This window comes from Rhineura floridana, chromosome 6, assembly GCF_030035675.1.
Source record: "Rhineura floridana isolate rRhiFlo1 chromosome 6, rRhiFlo1.hap2, whole genome shotgun sequence".
NCBI classification, from domain to species: domain Eukaryota; kingdom Metazoa; phylum Chordata; class Lepidosauria; order Squamata; family Rhineuridae; genus Rhineura; species Rhineura floridana.
The window spans coordinates 149,587,497-149,609,547 of record NC_084485.1 but is presented as its reverse complement, the minus strand read 5'-3'; the positions used below and the strand labels follow the sequence as shown (position 1 = coordinate 149,609,547).

Below are 22,051 nucleotides of genomic sequence, written 5' to 3'. Positions count from 1 at the left end.
TAAATGACCCCAAAGATCCACAATCCATATTGAGGAGGCTGCCGTATTTCTTGATGCCTATCTTTTCCTACTCAATTGTAGTAGGACATCGTCTCTGGTGTCCAGAGATTCTGGGAGCCATGGGAAATAAACTTCCCATGGTTGCCGGTGCCTCTGGGTGGAGTTGCTCCTTGTGCTCTCAGTGGCACTCAAGGCATAGTGCAATGCCCAAATGTGAGTCCTTACCACCACATCACTAAGTCAGGCAAAAGGGGACTGGTGTGGAGATCTTGTATCAAGCACAATCTTAGGGTCCCAATCCACTCCATACCCTATTTGGGAATTGGTTTATTTTGGTTGTCAAACATCTAGAAGGTGTTCTGCAAGATATTTTGGGAGAACCATTGTTGAAGCAGATATCAGTGAGGGTATAGCCATCACTAGATAGAAGGATGTGCTGCAGATAGCACTGTGGCATTTGACACTAATTTGGGGTCTATTTAAAGGGTGATTTTCATCCTGCTCATCAAATGTTACATTTGTAATTGCAGCCCAGTGAAAATATAAAAGAAAATGTATAGTACACAATTGATGCATTCACAAAAGCCATTTTCTCTTCCCATTTGTTTTTCTATGTGCAGAATGAGGCAAATAAGATAAAGAAGGAAGCCAGAGAACTGGATCAGCTAATTAACAGGAAGTTGAAGGATTATGAGGACCTAAGAGAAGACATGAAAGGGAAAGAACTGGAAGTACAGAACCTTTTGGAGAAAGGCAAGACTGAACAACAGGTCAGTCCTACTTTTATGTAAGCTTTTGTCCGTGACGGAAGCCATAAACATATGTTAAAACAGGGATGATTTAACTGTTTTCACCTTTCTGATGACTTTTGTTAACCAAAGCTTGGAGTAGTATGGTGGCCGTGTGTTTACAATTTGTTGTTACATTCTTTGACAATGTTCTTGAATACTCTCAGATTGTTGGGTTTGTGTCCTGTAGAATGTGCAAGGCAGAGTTAGGTTCATCGTAGTGATAGGGAAGATAGTGTGGGCCCTGGAGCCTATGAAGAGTGGCCTGGAGATGAGGAACGGAAGGGTGGAGAGGTAGTAGGAAGTAAGGGAGAAACAATCACTATAAAAGGTAAGTGAAGATACTGGTTTCCAAGCCAAAATAGACCATGGCAGTGTAAACTCCTATACATATCTGCTGGAGGAGCAAAATCAGCACTCAAAAACAGGATTAGAGGAGGATAAGGGGCCTTGCCCATTCTTTAGCATCTCTGTTGGTACTTAAAATATATTCTTAAAATATATGGCCTGTTTTTAATGTTTTGATTTTATTTTCATTTCTGTGCAAATGCACTACCAGATCTATACTGTGTAACTTTTTTGTAATCTGCTTTAATCATATGATAACTGGCTCTTAGGCCCAGCATAGTTTAGACATAACACCCTCCCTTGTGTTCTGTTGTGCCCTTCTGGAAATCCACTGAAAATGGCATCTTAATGCAAGCCAGTGAGCAAGGGCACTGTCAGTGGCTGTTCCTTCTCCCAGTTATGGAACTCCCTCCTAGCGCAGACTCATCCAATTCCAGGCCTGGGTGTATTTCTGAAGCATTGCAAAACTGATCTGCTTTGGGTTGCCCACTGTGGCTAGAATGAAGGTGGGAAAGCTTGGGAAGGTTTCACTGAACTACATTAAACTGGTTTGTGGGGGGGGGGGTTGCTAGGGGCTTTGTGTTTGGTACCTGCCCCTGCACCTTTGGGAAAACATTGACAACAGACTGCATTTTGAAATGAAATTGAAATAATCTTTACATTTTTGAGCATAAGAATGTGAATTGGATGAGGGCATTGCAGAGAGGGAGGGAGCCTGTGGGTGACCTGCTTTGTGTGCGTTTGCACAGACTGCTGACCAGCTCTTGGCTCGAGCAGACGCTGCCAAGGCTCTGGCTGAAGAAGCCGCCAAGAAGGGGAGCAACACACTCCAGGAGGCCAATGACATTCTCAGCAATTTGAAAGGTAGGCTGCTTGACTTCCTGATAAGTCATTTTGCAGAATGGCAAGCTGACCTCCGTGAGTGACTCAAGCTTCTCTTTTTTGGTGGGAATCAGAATATCGTTCCATACAACATGTTTTTCCTATTACTACCAACTGTACTGCTATCCACCAACTGTATTGATAATACTCTGTCAGTATTATCTGGATGAAAGTGTATGTTCAGGGCTGGGTGTATGCTATGATTTTGCAGGAGTGCAGAATTCAACTTCTTGGGAATGGGTCATAGCTCAGTGGTAGGCATATGCATGGAAACCTTGTGGGTTTGCTAAATAACCTAGCAAGCTTCATAACTGGATACAGTTTTGAACTCTAGTCTTCAAATAATATGATTCCCAAAATGTACCTGTTGGCAGTGGTACATTTCAGCCCTTGGACATGTTTCTGCCTGATAAATTTACTGTTGTCTGAGCTGATTTAGCTAATTTATTTAAGTGGGACAGAGAGGGGTGTGGGCACCAGCAGTTTCATCTGTCTGCCAAGGTTTATGGCCTAGTTCTCACTGTGGTGGTAGATCCATGTCTGAGCTACGCTAGTGTAGACTGCAAGTGAGGGTTCACGTAGAAGAACTATATGGCTAGGCTACAATCCTTCTCTCTCACATGTTTTATATGTGGGGATAGTTCCTTTTGTAGTGAAGAGTATTCTGTCATTTGACCTCTGGGCATTATCCAGTGGATCATAGGTCAATCAGTGGATCGAGAGCACACAGAAGAGTTCAGTCTCCAGCATCTTCAAGCAGGGCATTGAGAGACTCCCATCTATGAGCACTCTCTGTTAACCACTATAGACGGCACTGAGATGGCGAAGGTAACACCAGGAAGAGGGCAGGAAATGCTACTTTAATAATCCTGACCCCATAGGAGCACCATGCTATTTCAGTTCCTGATACAAAGCTTTAATGTGATTTTTTTTTATTATGAGAACTTTTTGAGAGCCTCTTGGCATTCTAAAAGCAGGTTATAAGTATTCCAAGTAGATAAAAATACTTTCTTCCAACCCACTTATCCAGTGGACCTTCTTAAACATTTGATATTCTAATAAAGTGAAGCAAAGCTGAACCTGAGTTCATGGAAGAGAGGTCTGTCGGTGGTTGTTAGCTACAGTTACTAATGGAACCTCCATATTCAGAAGCAGTGTACCTCAGATCTAGGGATAAGTAAGCGGGAGTGCTGTTGCTTTCATGCCTTGCCCTATGGGCTTCCCAAAGGCATCTGGTTGACCAGAAGGCTGGACTAGATGGATTTTGGTTTGATCCACTTGAATTGTCCTTACATTTTTTCCAGACTTCGATAAGCGTGTGAATGATAACAAGACTGCGGCTCAGGAGGCTCTGAGGAAAATCCCTGCCATTACCCAGACCATTATGGAAGCCAACAACAAGACACGGCAAGCGGGATTGGCACTGGGCAGCGCTGCTGCTGATGCCAGGGAAGCAAAGAACAAAGCTGCTGATGCTGAGAAGATTGCCGATTCTGTACAGAAAGTGAGTCTTGTACATCAGTATTAAAGTCCACACTTTATCTGATGCTCCATGCTCAATCTCCAGTTAATACTGGGCTAGCTGAGTCAGTGGACAGAACTGATGTATGGGGTAGCTTCATTTGTTCAAAAGGTTTTTTTCCTCCCTCCCTCCCGGAAGTAATGAGAATGAAATTCTTTGGTGACTCTGTATTCTCTGAGAATGTATTCCGTTTATGAATGTGCATGACTGACAGTGGTAAACTGACAATGTTGTGCCCTATAAAAGCTTGGTATAGTCATCTGTTGCTGTATTGATTCCAGATACTATTATAAGCAGATCTACACATGCAGCAGAACTTATTTTTTAATTTTTATTATTTGATTTATATCCCGCCCTTCCTCCCAGTAGGAGCCTAGAATGATGTGGTACGGCTTTTCCTGAGGTATCTGTCTGCAGACTGCAGGTAGGGACAAAGTGTCTGAGTAGGTCAAGAAATAAACTCCCAGTACCCGGAATAGTAGCATGTCGGGACAAAAGGTTTCAAGAGAGCTTCTTCCCGACTTGCTGCTTTTCTACGTTTGTGGGATTTATTTTGTTCATTTTCCAAACACATTATGTCCCTGTCGGCAGCCTGAAGAGGTAAGAGTCTAGGAGAAGCTGCATCACATTATTCTTCTACATATATAGATCACTTCTCAGCAATATGCAATAGACAAGAAGTTATATTCTATGAGAGCAACTGCTGTAGAAGTAGTATGCAGTTTTTAGCATTTGGGAGTCAAAACCTCGGTGCAAGTTAAGGATGACATCTCTCTACTGGCAAACGGTTGGTACAGAAAGACATTCAGTTGTCTTACTCTCGTGCTCTCTTCAGTTCCGTGTAGTCCAGAGCAGGGAGAACTTTTCCGTGACATAGAAGAGCTACATACCGTGACAGTGCATTCTTTCTGACCCTGGGGCAGAGAACATCACATAGAAGTCCCCGGGTGTAATCTCTTACATCTCCAGGTGAAGATACTCAGGTGGCGAGGCTGGGAAGGATCTCTGCTATGCCCCATCACAGTAGACAGTACTGGGCTACATGAACCAATGATCCTTCTAACAGTATAGGGCAGTCTCATATATTCCTATATGTTCAATGTTAGTTTTTCAGATGAGTCCTTAAGAGAAATAAAGGAACAAACTGAAAGGAAAATGCATACAAATCTTCATTAAGTTAATCAGGCAGACCCCAGTGTTGCTAAACAGTTGGTATTGGCTGGGACTCGGGAACAAATTACACCTATGCTTGGGCAGCTGCACAGGCTCTTCATCTGTTCATATATTCATTTTGCTCAGGTTTTTAAAAATACTTTTGTTTCGGTTTGGTTTCTGTCAACCCTAGAATGCAGCTGCGACAAAGGCCGATGCTGACAAGACCTTCTCTACTGTTGCTGAGCTGGACAAAGAAGTGGATGACATGTTGCAGCAGCTGCAAGAAGCGGAGAAAGAGCTGAAGAGGAAACAGGAAAGTGCTGATCAAGATATGATGATGGCAGGGATGGTGAGTTACTTTGGCTACTTTAAAAGCCCTTAATTTTGGATGTTTGTGAAGGTCTGGTCCAATATAGGTGGCATATTGTTAATCTACAGTATCAGCTGTAGATTAACTGTTTCTGTAAAAACTGTTGTTGTTACGTGCCTTCAAGTCGATCATGACTTATGGCGACCCTATGAATCATTGACCTCCAAGAGCATCTGTCGTGAACCACCCTGTTCAGATCTTGTAAGTTCAGGTCTGTGGCTTCCTTTATGGAATCAGTCCATCTCTCGTTTGGCCTTCCTCTTTTTCTACTCTGTTTTTCTGTTTTTCCCAGCATTATTATCTTTTCTAATGAATCATGTCTTCTCATGATGTGTCCAAAGTATAACCTCAGTTTCATCATTTTAGCTTCTAGTGATAGTTCTGGTTTAATTGGTTCTAACACCCAATTATTTGCCTTTTTCGCAGTCCATGGTATGCACAAAGCTCTCCACCAACACCACATTTCAAATGAGTTGATTTTTCTCTTATCCACTTTTTTCACTTTCCAACTTTCACATCCATACACAGAGACCAGGAATACCATGGTCTGAATGATCCTGACTTTAGTCTTCAGTGACACATCTTTGCATTTGAGGACCCTTTCTAGTTCTCTCATAGCTGCCCTCCCCAGTCCTAGCCTTCTTCTGATTTCTTGACTATTGTCTCCATTTGTAGATTACATGCTGTGTTTGTTTTCAAAAGGAGATTTTACAAAAACAGTGCATAGCCTGGGTAACTCTGGAAGTGACATTATATGATGCAGTAGTGTCTGAGACAGAAATTATTATTATTATTATTATTTACTCACCTTTCACTCTAAGGTCCCAGGGTAGGTCACAACAACTTTAAACCGTTTAAAACAGATTACAGTCACAAGAAAAAGCTGGGTCCTAAAAATATACATCACAGATGTCAAAGGCCAGGATAAAGAGATGAGTTTCCACCATTCAATGAAAACTGTATAGTGAAGGGGCCAGGGGCATCTCTATGGGTAGGGAGTTCCACAACGTAGGAGTTGCCAGCCACAGAGAATGCCCTTTCCCAGCACCCTACCCCCAGCTTCTGAGAATGGAGGAAATACCAAGCGAGTCCCCTCTACTGATCTTAACACCGGAGAGGGTATGTAGGGAAGAATTAACGCATGCACGCTCATTACTCAGTGACTTTAACATCAACTCATGACTTAATGTATGTAGAATTACTTGTTACAAATCAAACACTACAGGTAGAGGCTTCATAGCACCTCAAAGTACCGTATCTTTTTAGCAGACCTGGTTCATGTGTTCAGCCACAAGTTTTATATGCATACATAAGTGAATCAGAGCTTGGAAAAGTTACTTTTTTGAACTACAACTCCCATCAGCCCAATCCAGTGGCCATGCAGGCTGTTGTAGTTCAAAAAAGTAACTTTTCCAAGCTCTGAAGTGAATTCAGTTATCTCTCCTTGCATTTTTTTTAAATTCCCCAGGCTTCACAGGCAGCTCAGGAAGCAGAAGACAATGCAAGGAAAGCAAAGAACTCTGTTAACAGCTTGCTGAACATGATTAATGACCTCCTTGAGAAGCTAGGTATGTATCCTCTTCACAACTTTCCCTTGAGCTGGTAAACTGCAAGAAACTTTGGCCCTCTCACCTGAAATAGTGTGATATTTAGAGCAGTGGTTCCCAACCTTTATGAGCACGGGACCCCCTTTATAAGCTGAAAAAAAAATGTGACCCCCTCCCCCCAGGGAGGCAGGCTGGCTGCCAGGAAGGAAGGGGGAAAGCAGCCTTTCTTTGCAGCCTTGCTTCTTTTTGCTTCACAAAAAGCCCTCTCCTCTCATTCTAAGTAAGGGCGTTGCCAGTAGCGGCAGTGCAAGGACACAGGAATCAGTGATAGTAATCCCCTCTTCTTCCTGGTAGCTCCACCCTCAGCCTCCTTTGGCATCTGCCATGTATTTTATAGGCAGATGCCTGCCCTTAGTGCGCCTGAAAGACGCTCTGGCGCTTCAGCAAAAGGCCTCCCCTCTCGTTTGGAGCAAGGGGGAGGTGTCATCTGCAGCGGCAGTTGAAAGCAGACAGTGTAGAAGGAGTGAAGACTTTTAAAAAAAATTAATAAATAATTCATTTCTTTACTGTTTACGGCCCCCTCTGGATTACTTCGTGGCCCCTCTGGGGGTCCCGGACCCCAGGTTGGGAACCACTGATTTAGAGTATTGCCTTGTGATAGTTATCATTTTACAAATTACTTGCTGCCTTCCTGTTCTTTCAAGGCACTGCTGAGCTGCAAATGGCTATTGTAGGTTTGTGTGGGCGGGCATGTAGTCTGGGCTTATTTGAAATATATATATATATATACACACACACACACACATCTACAGTGGTGTACAGTTATTTGAGCTGATAAAGCTAGAAAGATGATAGACAAGTAGGGCATAATGTAGCACTGAAAGAGTATCATTTATGCATAATTCAAAAATATTTTACATATTAAATCTGATCCAATGTTCATACATTGGTACATAAAATTTGAATATTAATCAGGTGAAATGAAATGAATCTTCATTGCTCAAAGCCATAGGCTACCATAATTCATCACATGTAAAAGGAAAATTTAAAACAATACATATTAAAATACAAGTCATATTTCAACAAACGCAAAATTTGCTCTAGCTGCGGGGAACGAAGAGCTAGATACCAAAAAAAAACTTTGTGGAGTGAGTATGTCGTGCCCCGGCGCCATTATGGCTGTAATACTTATCTACTAAGTCATGGGGTGCGTCAGTGTATCTTTCGCTTAGGAGAGGAAATTTTATTTGAAATTTAGTGCTGTTGTCCCTTTACTGTATGCTGTTGATCTGTGTTTGTTGAAATACGACTTGTATTTTAATATGTGTTTTTATTTTATTTTCCTTTTACATGTGATGAATTGTGGTAGCCTACAATAAAGATTCATATCAATTAGGTTAAGGCCATGGTAATTCCCATTTTAAAAATGACACTATAGTTTTGGCCAAGAAAACATCATTATACAGCCATGAGAATGGCTGTATACTATAACCATCATGGATTTTTCACATTCTGCCATGTTAAATTGAAAACACCCCATGCCATTCTACTGCTTCCCATAAACTCATTTAAAACATAATCTTACAAAACTTATAGTTCTGAACTCAGAAATGTTTAACTTTGTTTAACAGAAATGTTTAAGCTTGTTTAACAACCCTCTAGGCTTTCATAACAATAAACAAAACACTGAGAGAGAATCCAGAGTTCAAAGTGTAAAACAAGAGTAAAATCATCCAGACCCCTGTTTGACTTTTTTCTGTCAGTAGTCTCTTAATTTATTGAAATTAATTAAAACTCAGCCATGTTCACAGGGTACCTGTAATCCTGTTACTGACCTTGCCCCATACTCTGACCTTCATCTTCTGCAGTTTAAAAGTTTAAAAAATGCATGGCTGATTTTTAATTAATTAAAGAAAATTATAATTGGAGTCTATGATAGTGCAGGCATGGTCAGTGTTCTAAAAGCGAGACTAACAGCTGTTTGGCTTAGCTAATCAGGGGGCCACACCTATGCCAGACATTTATTCCACTTTAAACAGTCATGGCTTACTCCAGAGAATCCAGGGAAGTGTAGTTTGTGAAGGGTACTGAGAGTTGTTATTCCCCTGACAGAGCTCCAGTGGCCAGAGTAGTTTAACAGTAAGCCCATCTTCCTGTGAGGGGAACAGGACATTTCATATAACATTCTTTTCAATGTTGTCTGTTTTTGTACATACCATTTTCAAATGTATATTGTGCTTTGGGGTCATTATGTGGGATATCCTCTTTACTTTTTTTACAGTTTCATAATCCAATTGCCATGTGGTGTTCTACAGTATTTTGTTTGGTTGCTTTTCCCCCTTCCCTTTTCCACTTTTTTGTTTTGGTCCTGTTATCCTACCCCTTGGTAGGGATCTTGCTGACTAGGATCCACAGGGGGCTTTAGAACATTAGCCCTCCATGCTACATGGAACACTGCGTTTTACACTGAAGGGAGTAAAAAAAAAAGTTTACTGCTGTCTATTGTTCAGAGGGAAAAAATCAAGAGAGTTCCACTTGAGCTAGCACCAGCCTTTTCTAAAACCCTAAGCTGTTCTTTGGATTCTGGCACCTGTCTGTCTTAAAGTCCTTTTCCAGTATTCTATACAATCAAGAGTGTCTAAACCAAAACCTAGAAGGGACAGATTAGAAAGATGCAAAGATGGTGCAGAGAGAAGCCCCCTGCCCCTAGTACTGTCAACCAACTGCACCTTTCCCATATAATAATAATAATAATAAATTTTATTTATTGGTCACCTATCTGTCCAGGTTAGTGGACACTCTAGGCGACTAACAATAATAGAGAGCAGTACATAATACAAAATAAAATACAAGCAAACACAATCATAATCAATTTAAAACCAATTTCTATTTAAAACCTTATAAAATTAATCCTCCCCAATCCCATAGGCCCGCCTGAATAGCCAGGTTTTTAAGGCTTGTTGAAAACCCATCAGGGAGGGAGCATGTCGGAGATCAAAAGGAAGGGAATTCCAGAGGGTGGGGGCCACAATCGAAAATGCCCTCTCTCTGGTCCGCACCAGCCTGGCTGTTTTAACCGGTGGGACCGAGAGAAGGTCTTTTGAGGCTGATCTTGTCAGGCGACATAATTGGTGATTCTGTAGGCGCTCCTTCAGATAGACTGGGCCGAAACCGTATAGGGTTTTAAAGGTCAGCACCAACACCTTGAATTGGGCCCGGTAAACAACTGGTAACCAGTGAAGATCTATTAACACTGGCGTGATATGGTCACGGCGACGGCTGTGCTTAATCAAGCGTGCCGCCGCATTCTGTACCAGCTGTAACTTCTGGACCGTGTTCAAGGGTAACCCCACGTAGAGCGCATTACATTAGTCTAAGCGAGAGGAGACCAGGGCATGTATCACCCGTGGGAGCAGATGAACAGGAAGGTAGGGTCGCAACTTCCATCACATGCCATCCTAGGAGGATGTAACTTTGTGAATAGTTGAATAGTTAAGTGAATGGTTGGCATTTTACTCTGATAGGCATATTGTTGTGAAGGCAAAACCTGCCCTCCAACCGTGATAATGGGTGGCCTGGCCCCCCAATGCCAGGGATTCCATACAAGGCATAGTATGTGTCTGTATGCAGATCACAAAAGATATACTTCACCTCCTTTGGGCCTTTGCAGTATACAGGATCTCTTTCTGTAAATCCTCATGCTTGAATTATGTATGTGTGTGTATCATATGTATTTAGCCTAATGTTGGCGACTGTCGGAAGGCAGAGCTGGGGTCCCAATCCCGGGGAGCTGGATCCCGGAGAGTTGGGAGAAGAGTATTCGGATGGATGGCAGAGGGAAGGGGGAGGAACTTCCCCCCTTTGGAGCGAAGACGAAACAGAGGAACTGCCAGTGATAAGGTCGCTTAGCAACGGGGAGCCTGAGCCCTCCCTGGACATTCTCATGCCTCCCCCTCTTTCAGGCTCAGAGCAAGAGGGAGAAGAGGGAGGGCTGCTCACAGCCGAAAAGCGGGGAGGCAGTTTACCATCAGCCCCTCCCCTATCCCCCATCCTGGAATCGGAAACTTCAGAAGAGGAGGGGGTGATGCTTCCCCCCTCACCGCGCACACGCAGACAGCTGAAAAGACAGGAGAGAAGGGGGGGAAGGCGGGCAGTACCTGAGGGGCAGTTAAGGAGGAGCGAAAGATTGCGCGCCCGTTTGGCCCCTTCTTAAAGAACAGGCGGGAAGAAGTCCCTTGCTCTGTCAACTTTCTCCCAATGCCGCAGGACCTGTATCCCTGTATCCCTGTATTGCTTCATGAGAAAACGCAGTCTTTGTTTGGACATTACCCTAATAAAACACTACAGCCGTTGGTCTGGTTCCTGAGTCACATCCTGGGCCTGACAGCTTGACAGAGCCACCTAAATCACCCTCAACGCTCTCTTCACTTGACTGGGACAAGATGTCAAAGGGAGCAGCAGGGGGGACGAACCCCACTTCTGAGACGGAAGAAGTGGAACTCTTGAGGACTAAGGTACCTGATTTGCAGACGGATGTTCAAGCCCTGCTAGCAGCAGTCAAGGCGCTGAAGACGGATAATCAAACCTTGAAGGCCACGATAGACCAGATGCGAACAGCCCCTCCAGCTGCCGTAGTAAAGGTTCCCATTGGATTGCCCCAAAATACGCGGGACAAAGTGATCAGTTGGCAACCTTCGTGGCTCAATGTGAGTTATATCTGGATGTCAGGCACACGGAATTTCCAGACGATGGGGCTAAAGTAGCTTTCGTGATTAGCCTCCTGGAGGGAGAAGCTGCAAAATGGGTGACTCCGTATCTCGTGAGAAAGGATACTGTCTTAGGAAGGTACAGAGGATTTATACAGGAGATGACCGAGATGTTTCAAGACCCGCAAAGGGCTGAAACAGTAGCGCGGCAACTAGGTGCTCTGAAGCAAGCTAAAGGGACTGTTTCCGAGTACACTAATGCTTTTAAAATTCTGTCCCAGGAAACTGGTTACAATGACGCCGCCCTGATGTTTATGTACCGGAGTGGATTAAATGCTGAAATCCTGGATGAGTTGGCCAGGACCTCCCCCCCCCGCTGACCTACCGGCTATGCCTACAGATAGATCACCGGATGGAAGGAAGGCGCCTGGAAAGGAAGCAGGAGGTCCCGAGATACTCAGCCTCGGCATCCCGCAACAAGACCCTTCCCACTGCAGGGATGGCAGGTAATGCAACTGAGGGACAGGGAGGGGCTAGGCCAAGACTGTCGGAAGAAGAAAAGGAAAGACGACGCCGGGAACGTTTATGCTTTTATTGTTCAAAGCCGGGCCACGTGGCCAGAGACTGTGGACTGAAAGGGGGGAAAGCCGAGCCGTCGGGAAACTAGAACACCCAGTCCACGTGCAGGCCGGTGGACTGGGGGCAGCATTGTATAAAGGCCCCCCAACGATCCAACCTCCCTCAAAGGGGGTGTTGGTCTTGCCTATTCGGATTACAACTTCCAGAGGAGTGGTGTTTAATTCCACTGCCTTAATTTACAGTGGAGCCTCCACAAATTTTATTGATGCAAAGTTAGTCAAGCGTCATGGAATTTCCCGGTGGAAACTGGACGCTCCCCTAACTGTGGAGACTATCGATGGGAGACCCCTGAAGTCAGGAGGGGTGACACAAGCCACGGAGGAAGTGAAACTTCAAATCCCTGGGCACGAAGAGTTCATTTCGCTATACGTGTCAGATCTCTCAAACTTTGAGGTGATTCTGGGAATGCCCTGGCGAGCAAAGCATGAACCCAAAATAAGTTGGAAGGAGGCGGTGGTGTGGTTCACCTCACAGTATTGCCAGGAGAACTGTCAACCTGAAGGAATCAAGAACACCTTAGCGGGGGCAGTGCAAGAGATCGAGCAAGTGACCCTGCCGCCAAAGTATGAAGAATTCAAAGATGTGTTTGATGAAAAAGAGGCAGAGACTTTACCCCCCCACCGCCCTTACGACTGTGCGATTGACCTAGTGCCAGGAGCCAGCATCCCATCAGGGAGAATCTACTCTCTCACAGAGAATGAGAGGGAGGCCCTGAAGGAATTCCTGGATAAAAACCTGAGGCGAGGATTCATATGCCCCTCACAATCCCCTGCTGGAGCGCCACTATTGTTTGTGAAAAAGAAGGGGGGGAACTCAGACCCTGTAACGACTATCGCACATTGAACCAGATCACCATCCCCAACAGCTACCCGCTGCCCCTGATCTCAGAGTTGCTGGACCGACTGCGCTCTGCAAAAATCTTCACGAAGTTGGATTTGAGAGGAGCGTACAATCTGATCAGAATGAAGGAGGGAGATGAATGGAAAACAGGATTCTTGACCGCTTACGGACAGTATGAATACCTAGTCATGCCGTTCGGGCTTTGTGGAAGTCCAGGAATTTTTCAAAAATTCATGAACGACGTGTTTAGAGACTTGTTGGACACGTATGTAATCTGTTACTTAGATGATATCCTGGTGTTCTCGAAGAACCAGGAAGACCACGACCAGCATGTGAAGACGGTGTTGAAGAGACTGAGAGAAAATCACCTGTATGCTAAATTAGAGAAATGTGGATTTGACCTCAAGTCTCTAGACTTCCTTGGATATCGAATCTCAGCAGAAGGCGTGGAGATGGACCCAGGGAAAGTAAGCTGCATATTGGACTGGGGCCAACCTGTCACCAAAAAGGATGTACAACGGTTTTGGGGGTTTGCCAATTATTACAGAAAGTTCATTCCAGGGTTTTCCAAATTAACAGCTCCTCTGACTGACTGTTTAAGGGGGAAGAAGAAGTTTCAATGGACGGAGAACGCCACCGAGGCCTTTGAGGAGCTGAAGAGAAGGTTTGCTACTGAGCCCATTCTGCGCTTTGCTGATCCGAACCGCCCTTTCGTAGTGGAAGCAGATGCTTCAGATTTTGCCATCGGGGGGGTCCTGCTACAATTAGACCAAGAAGGGAAGGAGCTGCACCCCTGTGCGTACTTCTCTCGGAAGTTAAAGCCTGCAGAGAAGAACTACACAGTTTGGGAGAAGGAGCTGCTGGCCATCAAGGACTCTTTTGAAAACTGGAGATAATACCTAGAGGGGACCTCTCATCGAATTGAAGTGCGCTCCGACCACAAGAATCTTGAAAGCCTCCAAACAGCCAGAAAGCTGAACCAGAGACAGATAAGATGGTCCCAGTTCTTCACTAGGTTTAACTTCCAGATTACTTACCATGCCCAAGCCAAAAACCAGAGAGCGGATGCCTTATCCAGACAGCCACAATACAAAGAAAGTGAATCCGAGGACCAGCCTCAGTACGTAATCCCGCCAGAGAAATTAACGTTGGGAGTATGCCAGCCTTCATGGGAAGAGGAACTCAAAAAGGCACAACAAGAAGATGCAGACATGCTAAAATATCAGCAGGAGATGGGACAAGGTCAAGACTCAGAAGTAACCTTTCACTGGAGAAATGGACTGTTATGGTTCAAAACCGCCAGATATGTGCCAGAAGGGGAATTAAGGCTCAGAATCCTATGCCAGTGTCATGATTCCATCACAGCGGGACACTTTGGGATTTACAAGACCATTCAGAACGTGGCCAAGGACTTCTGGTGGCCTAAAATGCGTCGGGATATTGAGAGTTATGTAAAGTCCTGCTCTGTCTGTCTGCGGACAAAAACACAAACAGGGACACCAGCAGGACTGTTACAACCGTTGCCTGTCCCACACGAACCCTGGAAGGACCTCTCCATGGATTTTATAACTGATCTACCCAAGTCCCAAGGAATTACAGCCATCTTAGTAGTGGTGGATCTACTTACCAAAATGGCACACTTTCTTCCTTGTGCAGGGGCCTTAGAGGCTAAAGAAACGGCCAAATTATTCATAAAAGAAGTCTACCGGCTGCATGGATTGCCAAACAGCGTAGTCTCAGACCGAGGAACTCAGTTCACAGCCAAATTTTGGAGAGCAATGTGGAAACAGTTGCAGACGGAATTAAAACTCTCCTCCGCCCATCACCCCCAGACAGATGGGCAGACGGAACGCTTGAACGCCGTTTTGGAAAGATATTTACGAAGTTATGTGTCCTATCAACAGACTGACTGGGTATCATATTTCCATTTTGCAGAATTCGCCTACAACAATTCTCTGCACTCCAGCACTCAACAAACCCCGTTCTTCGCTAATTATGGATTCCATCCTAAAGTCTTTCCAAGCAGCTCAGAAGGAATGCTGGTACCGGCAGCTGAGAACTTCCTTAAGGAATTGCAAGCGGCGCAACAGACACTGAAACAGCAGTTAAACGAAGCCAAAACGGAGTACAAGCGAGTTCCTGACCTGCACAGGAAGGAGGGCCCCCCCCTTCAACCGGGAGACCAGGTATGGCTGTCCACCCGCTTCCTCCAGATGCCGGGCAAATGTAGAAAATTACAAGACAAGAGGGTGGGTCCTTTCGAAATAGAAACTCAAATCAATCCCGTGGCGTACCGACTGAAGCTGCCTGACACGTTTAAAATACATCCTGTGTTCCATCGATCCCTCTTAACGAAAGCCGCCCCTCCCAGTGAGTTACGGCCAGAGGAACCTCCCGGAGCTCCACTCCTGGTAAATGAGCAGCTTGAGTTTGAAGTTGAGGAGATCTTAGATTCCAGGATCAGACGCCACAAGCTGCAGTACTTGATTCACTGGAAAGGCTATGGGGTGGCTGACAGATCATGGGAAGATGCAGCTGATGTGCATGCTCCAGAATTGGTAAAACTTTTCCATCAACGTTTTCCCCACCGTCCCAAGCCAGACAAGGGGAGGGGGGCACAGCCTGGGAGGGGGGATGGTGTCGGAAGGCAGAGCTGGGGTCCCAATCCCGGGGAGCTGGATCCCGGAGAGTTGGGAGAAGAGTATTCGGATGGATGGCAGAGGGAAGGGGGAGGAACTTCCCCCCTTTGGAGCGAAGACGAAACAGAGGAACTGCCAGTGATAAGGTCGCTTAGCAACGGGGAGCCTGAGCCCTCCCTGGACATTCTCACGCCTCCCCCTATTTCAGGCTCAGAGCAAGAGGGGGAAGAGGGAGGGCTGCTCACAGCCGAAAAGCGGGGAGGCAGTTTACCATCAGCCCCTCCCATATCCCCCATCCTGGAATCGGAAACTTCAGAAGAGGAGGGGGTGATGCTTCCCCCCTCACTGCGCACACGCAGACAGCTGAAAAGACAGGAGAGAAGGGGGGGAAGGCGGGCAGTACCTGAGGGGCAGTTAAGGAGGAGCGAAAGATTGCGCGCCCGTTTGGCCCCTTCTTAAAGAACAGGCGGGAAGAAGTCCCTTGCTCTGTCAACTTTCTCCCAATGCCGCAGGACCTGTATCCCTGTATTGCTTCATGAGAAAACGCAGTCTTTGTTTGGACATTGCCCTAATAAAACACGAATTAACTACAACCGTTGGTCTGGTTCCTGAGACACATCCTGGGCCTGACAGCGACTCCATGGAAGGATAGCAGGAGGGGTAAGTCCTGCTCTTGGTGTACCTCCTCCCTGTTTGACCCATCCTTCAGTCAAGCATATTCGTGTTTACCACCACAACACCACATTTTATTACTGTAGCATAGTAGCAACTGGTTGCTGCAAAGTTACAACCTCCTAGGATGGCATGTGATGGAAGTTGTGATGACACAATAATTACATCTTGTACAGAATGCTGCTTTGCCAGTCCATTGACTTGGCCTGCAAGATTTCAGTGATGAAATGCAGAAAATGGGCGACAAGCTGCTTCTGTTTTGGTTAATATTTGTAAAAAGAAAAAAAGCTATGTATATGTATGTATAGGAAAATCTGTTCTCAAACATAACTGAAATTCAAACATTTAAATTTTACAGTGTAAAATGTTTAGACATTAATGTGAATTTCTGGGTGTGTCCTTTAAGAGACTTTAAACTGAGTGTGATGTGAGGCTAAGCTCAAATGTTTTCTGAATTTTAATACACAACTTTTCTGAAATCAAAAGGTCATAATTTGAATGCAACAGTTAGAAAACTGTTTCCACTCTCGTTTAGAGCTAATTTGGCAAGCTAGGAAGATCAGTTTTTAATACAGAAATATGGTAAACTTTTTTTTTTTTAACAAACCTAATCTCTTTCTATTCTACATTTGGCCAATGGAAATAACTTCTGTAGTAGATTGAAATGGGCCTTAATTGAATGCCATTCTGGTTTTGTATGTTGCTCCCATTGCAGGGCGTGTGGAGCCCGTGGACTTGAGCAAACTGAATGAGATTGAGAATACCTTAAACGCTGCCAAAAATCAGATGAGGGACAACGATTTGGACCGGAAAGTCTCTGATTTAGAGAAGGCAGCTGAAAAGCAAGCCAGTGCCATCAGTGAATACAACAGGGACATTAACACCATTTTGAAAGACATTAACAATCTAGAGGACATCAAGAAGACGTTGCCAAGCGGCTGTTTCAACACCCCATCCATTGAAAAACCCTAAGGGTGTGCCAAAGGCAGGGGAGCGTTCCCTCAATGACTGGTGAAGCAGTTCTTTTGGCTGTGGAGTGCCTTAATTCCTAGGTTATCTTCTTCAGGACCCCTACTTCATCTTCCTCACAGCTATGAGTTCTTTCTTTCCCAGTTCAAGGGGGAAAGAAACTTCTGAATGAAAAGCAAATTAAGTATCCAGCCTTTTGGGCATCAGAAGGTTTTAAAGACATAAAATGTATACACTTTCTTGTTCAAACACTCCACTTCCCCCCTGTATCTCAGAAAACACTCCCCTTTGATTTACATAATGATGTGAAATGTTATGGGCTGTTGTGCTGAAGGGCAGAAATGGCCATGGGAACTGATATATAGTGGGGGCAAGCACAGGCTTTTTTTCATTCTCCTCTCTCTCTCTCTGTCCCCTCACTCCAAATTCTCTGTTCTTTTTATTTCTATGAAGGAAAAGGTTTGGCTACCAAAGTATTAAATTGTAACGGGCAGTATACCCACACTATGTAAGAAACACTGATGGCCTTCACAATCAGACTTCAAAACAACAAGAAAAAGTCAATCTTACTAATAAATTAGTGGCCAATTAAACCACCACTTTGGTAGCCAGCTGCCAATTTTTAAGAAACTTTCTAGAGTGCAATATGTATATGTATATCTTGGTTCTGAGAGACAGCTTCTCAGAAACATTTTGGGGAATAATGAGGAAGTAGTGATGTGTTAGGTCTCCATGGTGCTATACCTTGGCCTGTAAATAGCAGGCATGCCTTCAACCTCTTGAGAAAAAATGCAGAAATTTTAAATTCATCAAGCCAGAAGAATCTGCTTGTGGTCAGAATTGTTCCTGTCACCAGGCATCTCCAAGAGATATCTTCCAGGGACAGCTGAATTAATATGAACAGATTCACTCCTCTTACAAAAAATGAATTAGACTTTATTTTTTTTTATTTTTTGAAAGAAAAATTCACAATCCAGAGAGTGCTTTACTTGCTAGACTTGCCTGTGAAATTTGAAGTCATCATAATCATCTCTAGTAGAAAATAAACAACTCAAAATGTCTGCACAGTCCCCTTTCTGCAAGCTGAATCATTTGCCATGGTAGTTTTACCTTTTGTCTGAAAGGGGAGAAATCACAAAACATAGTTGGATCCATTTTTCTAGCAAAAATAATTGGTCAGGCCTAATTCTAGGGACAAATGAAGAGTTTGCAGTATTTACCAACTGAGCTGGTTGCTGCTTAATATGAATTTCTGCCCCACTCAGAATGACCCCTCTCCCACTTTGGTTAAGCTTCTTTGTGGGGAGAAGATATATCTCCTTTCATGCTGTCCTACCCATTTTAATTCTGAACTCGAGGAAAATATCTGCCTCCGCAATTTCCTCATGAGATAGGTCTGATGCTTCCACACCCCCTGCCTTTGATATCCATCTATACCCACCCTTAAACACTATGCAACTTTGTACGTTTGCGTAGAGGGGAAGAAATTTATTATCTGACACACACACTGGTGCTATTAATTATTTCAAATTTATATTTTTGTGTGAATGTGGGTTTTTGTGTCTTTTTTAAAAATCATAATTATAGTGAGGAAAAGTCTGTTTTTCTCTGGTCTTCTTCCAACCTTCCCCCCCATGTAAATATGCTTGGCCTTGTTTCTAGAGTGGCACTGTTCCCTTTTTGCTTCCTCTTAACCACCACACTGCATACATCCTATCCTCCTTCAATTTATTATTCCTTTGGCAGTGAGAGGTGGGAGTGTCAGGTATTTTCTCTGCCCAGCCTCACCTCTGCACTCCCATATTGGTAGTTAATACCATTCTATTACTCTGCATAGTCAGCTGGGGGGCAAATTCCCCATCTCCTCTTCTAAAGCAAGCACTGATGCCCAAAGGATTCAGAGGGGTGTAGCTCATGATGCCTTAGGCCTTTTCAGGCAATACCTTGCCCTCTGAGATTCTGCCTGGGCTGAAAATGGGGAGCAGGCCCTAAACTAGTGTGTCTCATCTGCCCCCTCCTGCTTCCTTCACTGTGAGCAGAAATTGGAGAGCCAGAACATCATGTATTCAGATAAATGTGGCATTCCCTCTTTAGTGGACTTCCACCTGCTGAGGGGTACAGGAAGGAGCCCCACAGACCAGAGACCTACTCACATTCTCATGATGGAGGCAAAGCATCACCCAAACTGGCCCTTTGTTTGTGTTTTGCAGAATGGTTATAGGTTTCTTGCTGGGTTTGAAGAGGAACTTGACATTGATGTGGTTCTCACTCAGGTGGTTTAACCTGTGTGTGTGCTTGTATCATTTTTCTGTACTTTTTTTTAACCTCCACATAGAAAGCTAGCATGTTAGAGAAAAGACTAGACTTTTATCACAGAAATTGCTAGTTTTCTACATGGAGGGAAATGAAGGAACATTCAGTCATGGGGCCCTCTGCTGTAGTGGTGCCAGCCAGCCAGCCACATACTTTTTGCCTCAATAAGAACTAGACCATTACAGTAGATTCAGTAGCAGATCTCTGGACTCAAAACTGGCCTTCCTACCTGCACTATTCTGTGGAAGAACAGAAACTCAGTTTTAGCCTTGGTTTTTGAAGTGCCTCCACGGCCAGAGAGAGGTTCTGGCCTGATCTTCATTTTATCCAAGTGACCTCTTGACAGTTTACATGAAATGGGCTTGCTTGTATACATACCAACAAACCCTAATGGAAATGCCTTTTTGTTGTGGCATGTCACACTTGACTTCAGTATTTTGTCAGATGGCTGCTTTCTAACAGTATCTCTCCTCTGTGCCAAAAAGAAAAAAGGATGACAGCAAGGCACTCAGTTGTGTGCTTCTGGCCCTTTCCCTTGCCTTTCTAGAATTTCCCCCTTTTTTCTTAAACTGGTTTTAACAGATTCTTAAAAAATAAATAAAAAGACCTTTATAAGAATCCTTTTAATTACAAATATTGCCTTAACAGCCATTATTGCATCTGTATAGGTCCATGTTATTTCTTTGCATAACAAAATGATGCAACAGCTGTTCACTGAAGCATGCAGGAGGTGCCTGTTCAAGAGTTCCCCTCATTTTATTTTTATCCTTAACTGTGAGCACCTCCATATGTGCCTTCACTCCAGTTTTAGCCTTAAATCTGTGGCCATCTGGGGGCAGTGAACAGAAACAACAAAAATGCAACACTTGGCAGTTTTATGTATAAAACAGTATTTCTTATTTATAATAAAATCTGAATATTTGTAACCCCTCATATGCTGGGTTCTTGAGTATTTACTGGGGGGGTAGGGTGTCATTAGCAACTGCTGTCCATATACATTAGCTGTTCCTACCAAATCTGAAGGTGGGGGTGGAATGGTTGCATTTTACTTTGCTACCTTTTAAGAGGAGAGAGGCTGACCTAAAAAGAAACTTAACATGGAACTTCAACAAATTTCTCAATGGCTTCTGGATTGAATTTGACAGATAACACTTGGAAAATATGCTCTTCTGTAGTGGCTAGAACCCTCTGTTTGAATTCCAAACGCTTCCAGTATCAGTGGGGATTTTAGTGGCCTATTCACCATGGCCCTTAGGACCCTTTCCTGGATCGCCATATCCAACTCAGACCCCATTAGTGTAGACAGGTTTTATGTCAGTGTGCATCATTCTGCAGTTCTTAATCTCATCTGTCATTTTATTAGCCATTCACCCAGTTTAGAAACATCCTTTTGGAGCTGTTCACAGTCTGCTTTGCATTGCATCATCCTAAATAACACCAAATTATCTGGGACTGTGGAAACCACACTGCTTGCCTCTGATACCACATTTATGAATAAATCCCATTACAACTGCTTGGGAAATCCCACAGCTAACTTCCCTCTGCTGTAAAGTTGTTTGCTTAGTCCTACCCTTTACTTCCTGTTCTTTAATGAGTTGATGAACTGCTTCAAGTTGATTCCGACTTCTGGTGACCCTACGAATAGGGTTTTCAGGGTAAGCAGTATTCGGAGAGGGTTTACCATTGCCTTCCTCTGAGGCTGAGAGACAGTGAATGGCCCAAGGTCACACAGTGGCTGTGTGGGGATTTGAACCCTGGTCTCCAAGGTTGTAGTCCAACACTCTAACCACTACACCACTCTGGCTCTCTTAATCAGTTACCCATCCATAAGAGGAGTGGTACTCTCATGACTGCAAAGGTTACTTAAGTCTCATATTTTTGTCAGATAACTCCTATCCACATGCTTGTTGACACTCAGTGAATTCTAAAAAAAATGTGGAGCTGGATTTCCCTTTGCCTTTTCGTTCTCAGCCAAGCTTGTTCTTCTATGGCAGGGATAGGAAAGCTGTGCCCCAGATGCTACTAGACTCCAACCCCCATCAGTCCCAGCCAGCATGGATAATAATAGGGGCTGATAGGAGTTATAGTCCAGCAACATCTGGAGGGCCACAGGTTCCTCATCTCTGTTCTATAAGTTCAGCCTCCCTAACTTTTTTTACTATACTTTTAGCCAGTGCCTGAAACAGATGTTAGGGTAACAAATCTGTAATTTCCCATAGTGCCATCAGAATGGAAATCAAACTAAATATTATGACAAGTAATCTACTTGCAGTTGATTACTACAGTTGCCACTTTGAGATTACAAACTATAAAACATGCTTGGAAGCATTATGATCAATTATACCAAAGATATTCTTCCCCAGAAATTGAATTTGTGATGAGTCAATCCCCAATAATGGGCCTCAGAATTACACAAGATAACAGGTTGTTTCACATGAGGGCCTGCCTTTACTACTCGCAGACCAACAGGGTATCTGAAAGATTATGAATGTAATTTAATTCCACCAAAGGCAGCCAACGTGGGTAAGACCCATACCTTTAGTTACTAAGTATCAGAACACACCGCTGGAATTGGGGTGGTCACCAGAGCTGGATTGAAGGAAGAAAAAACAGTCCTACTATGATGAAGGCAGTACTACTGAAACCCCATGAAAGAAGTCC

At 44.1% G+C, this 22,051-nt stretch overlaps 1 protein-coding gene across 1 annotated transcript in view; it reads left to right on the top strand.

Annotated features, from left to right (window-relative positions):
- LAMC1 (laminin subunit gamma 1) overlaps positions 1-20,323 on the top strand; it is a 195,643-nt gene extending 175,320 nt beyond the window's left edge. The window contains exons 23-28 of the mRNA XM_061634068.1: positions 621-770; positions 1,886-2,000; positions 3,323-3,522; positions 4,886-5,044; positions 6,534-6,633; positions 16,824-20,323. Coding sequence (XP_061490052.1) covers positions 621-770; positions 1,886-2,000; positions 3,323-3,522; positions 4,886-5,044; positions 6,534-6,633; positions 16,824-17,080 — 981 coding nt within the window. The 3' untranslated portion in view covers positions 17,081-20,323. The remainder of the gene's footprint in view (positions 1-620; positions 771-1,885; positions 2,001-3,322; positions 3,523-4,885; positions 5,045-6,533; positions 6,634-16,823) is intronic.
- Positions 20,324-22,051: the final 1,728 nt, after the last annotated feature.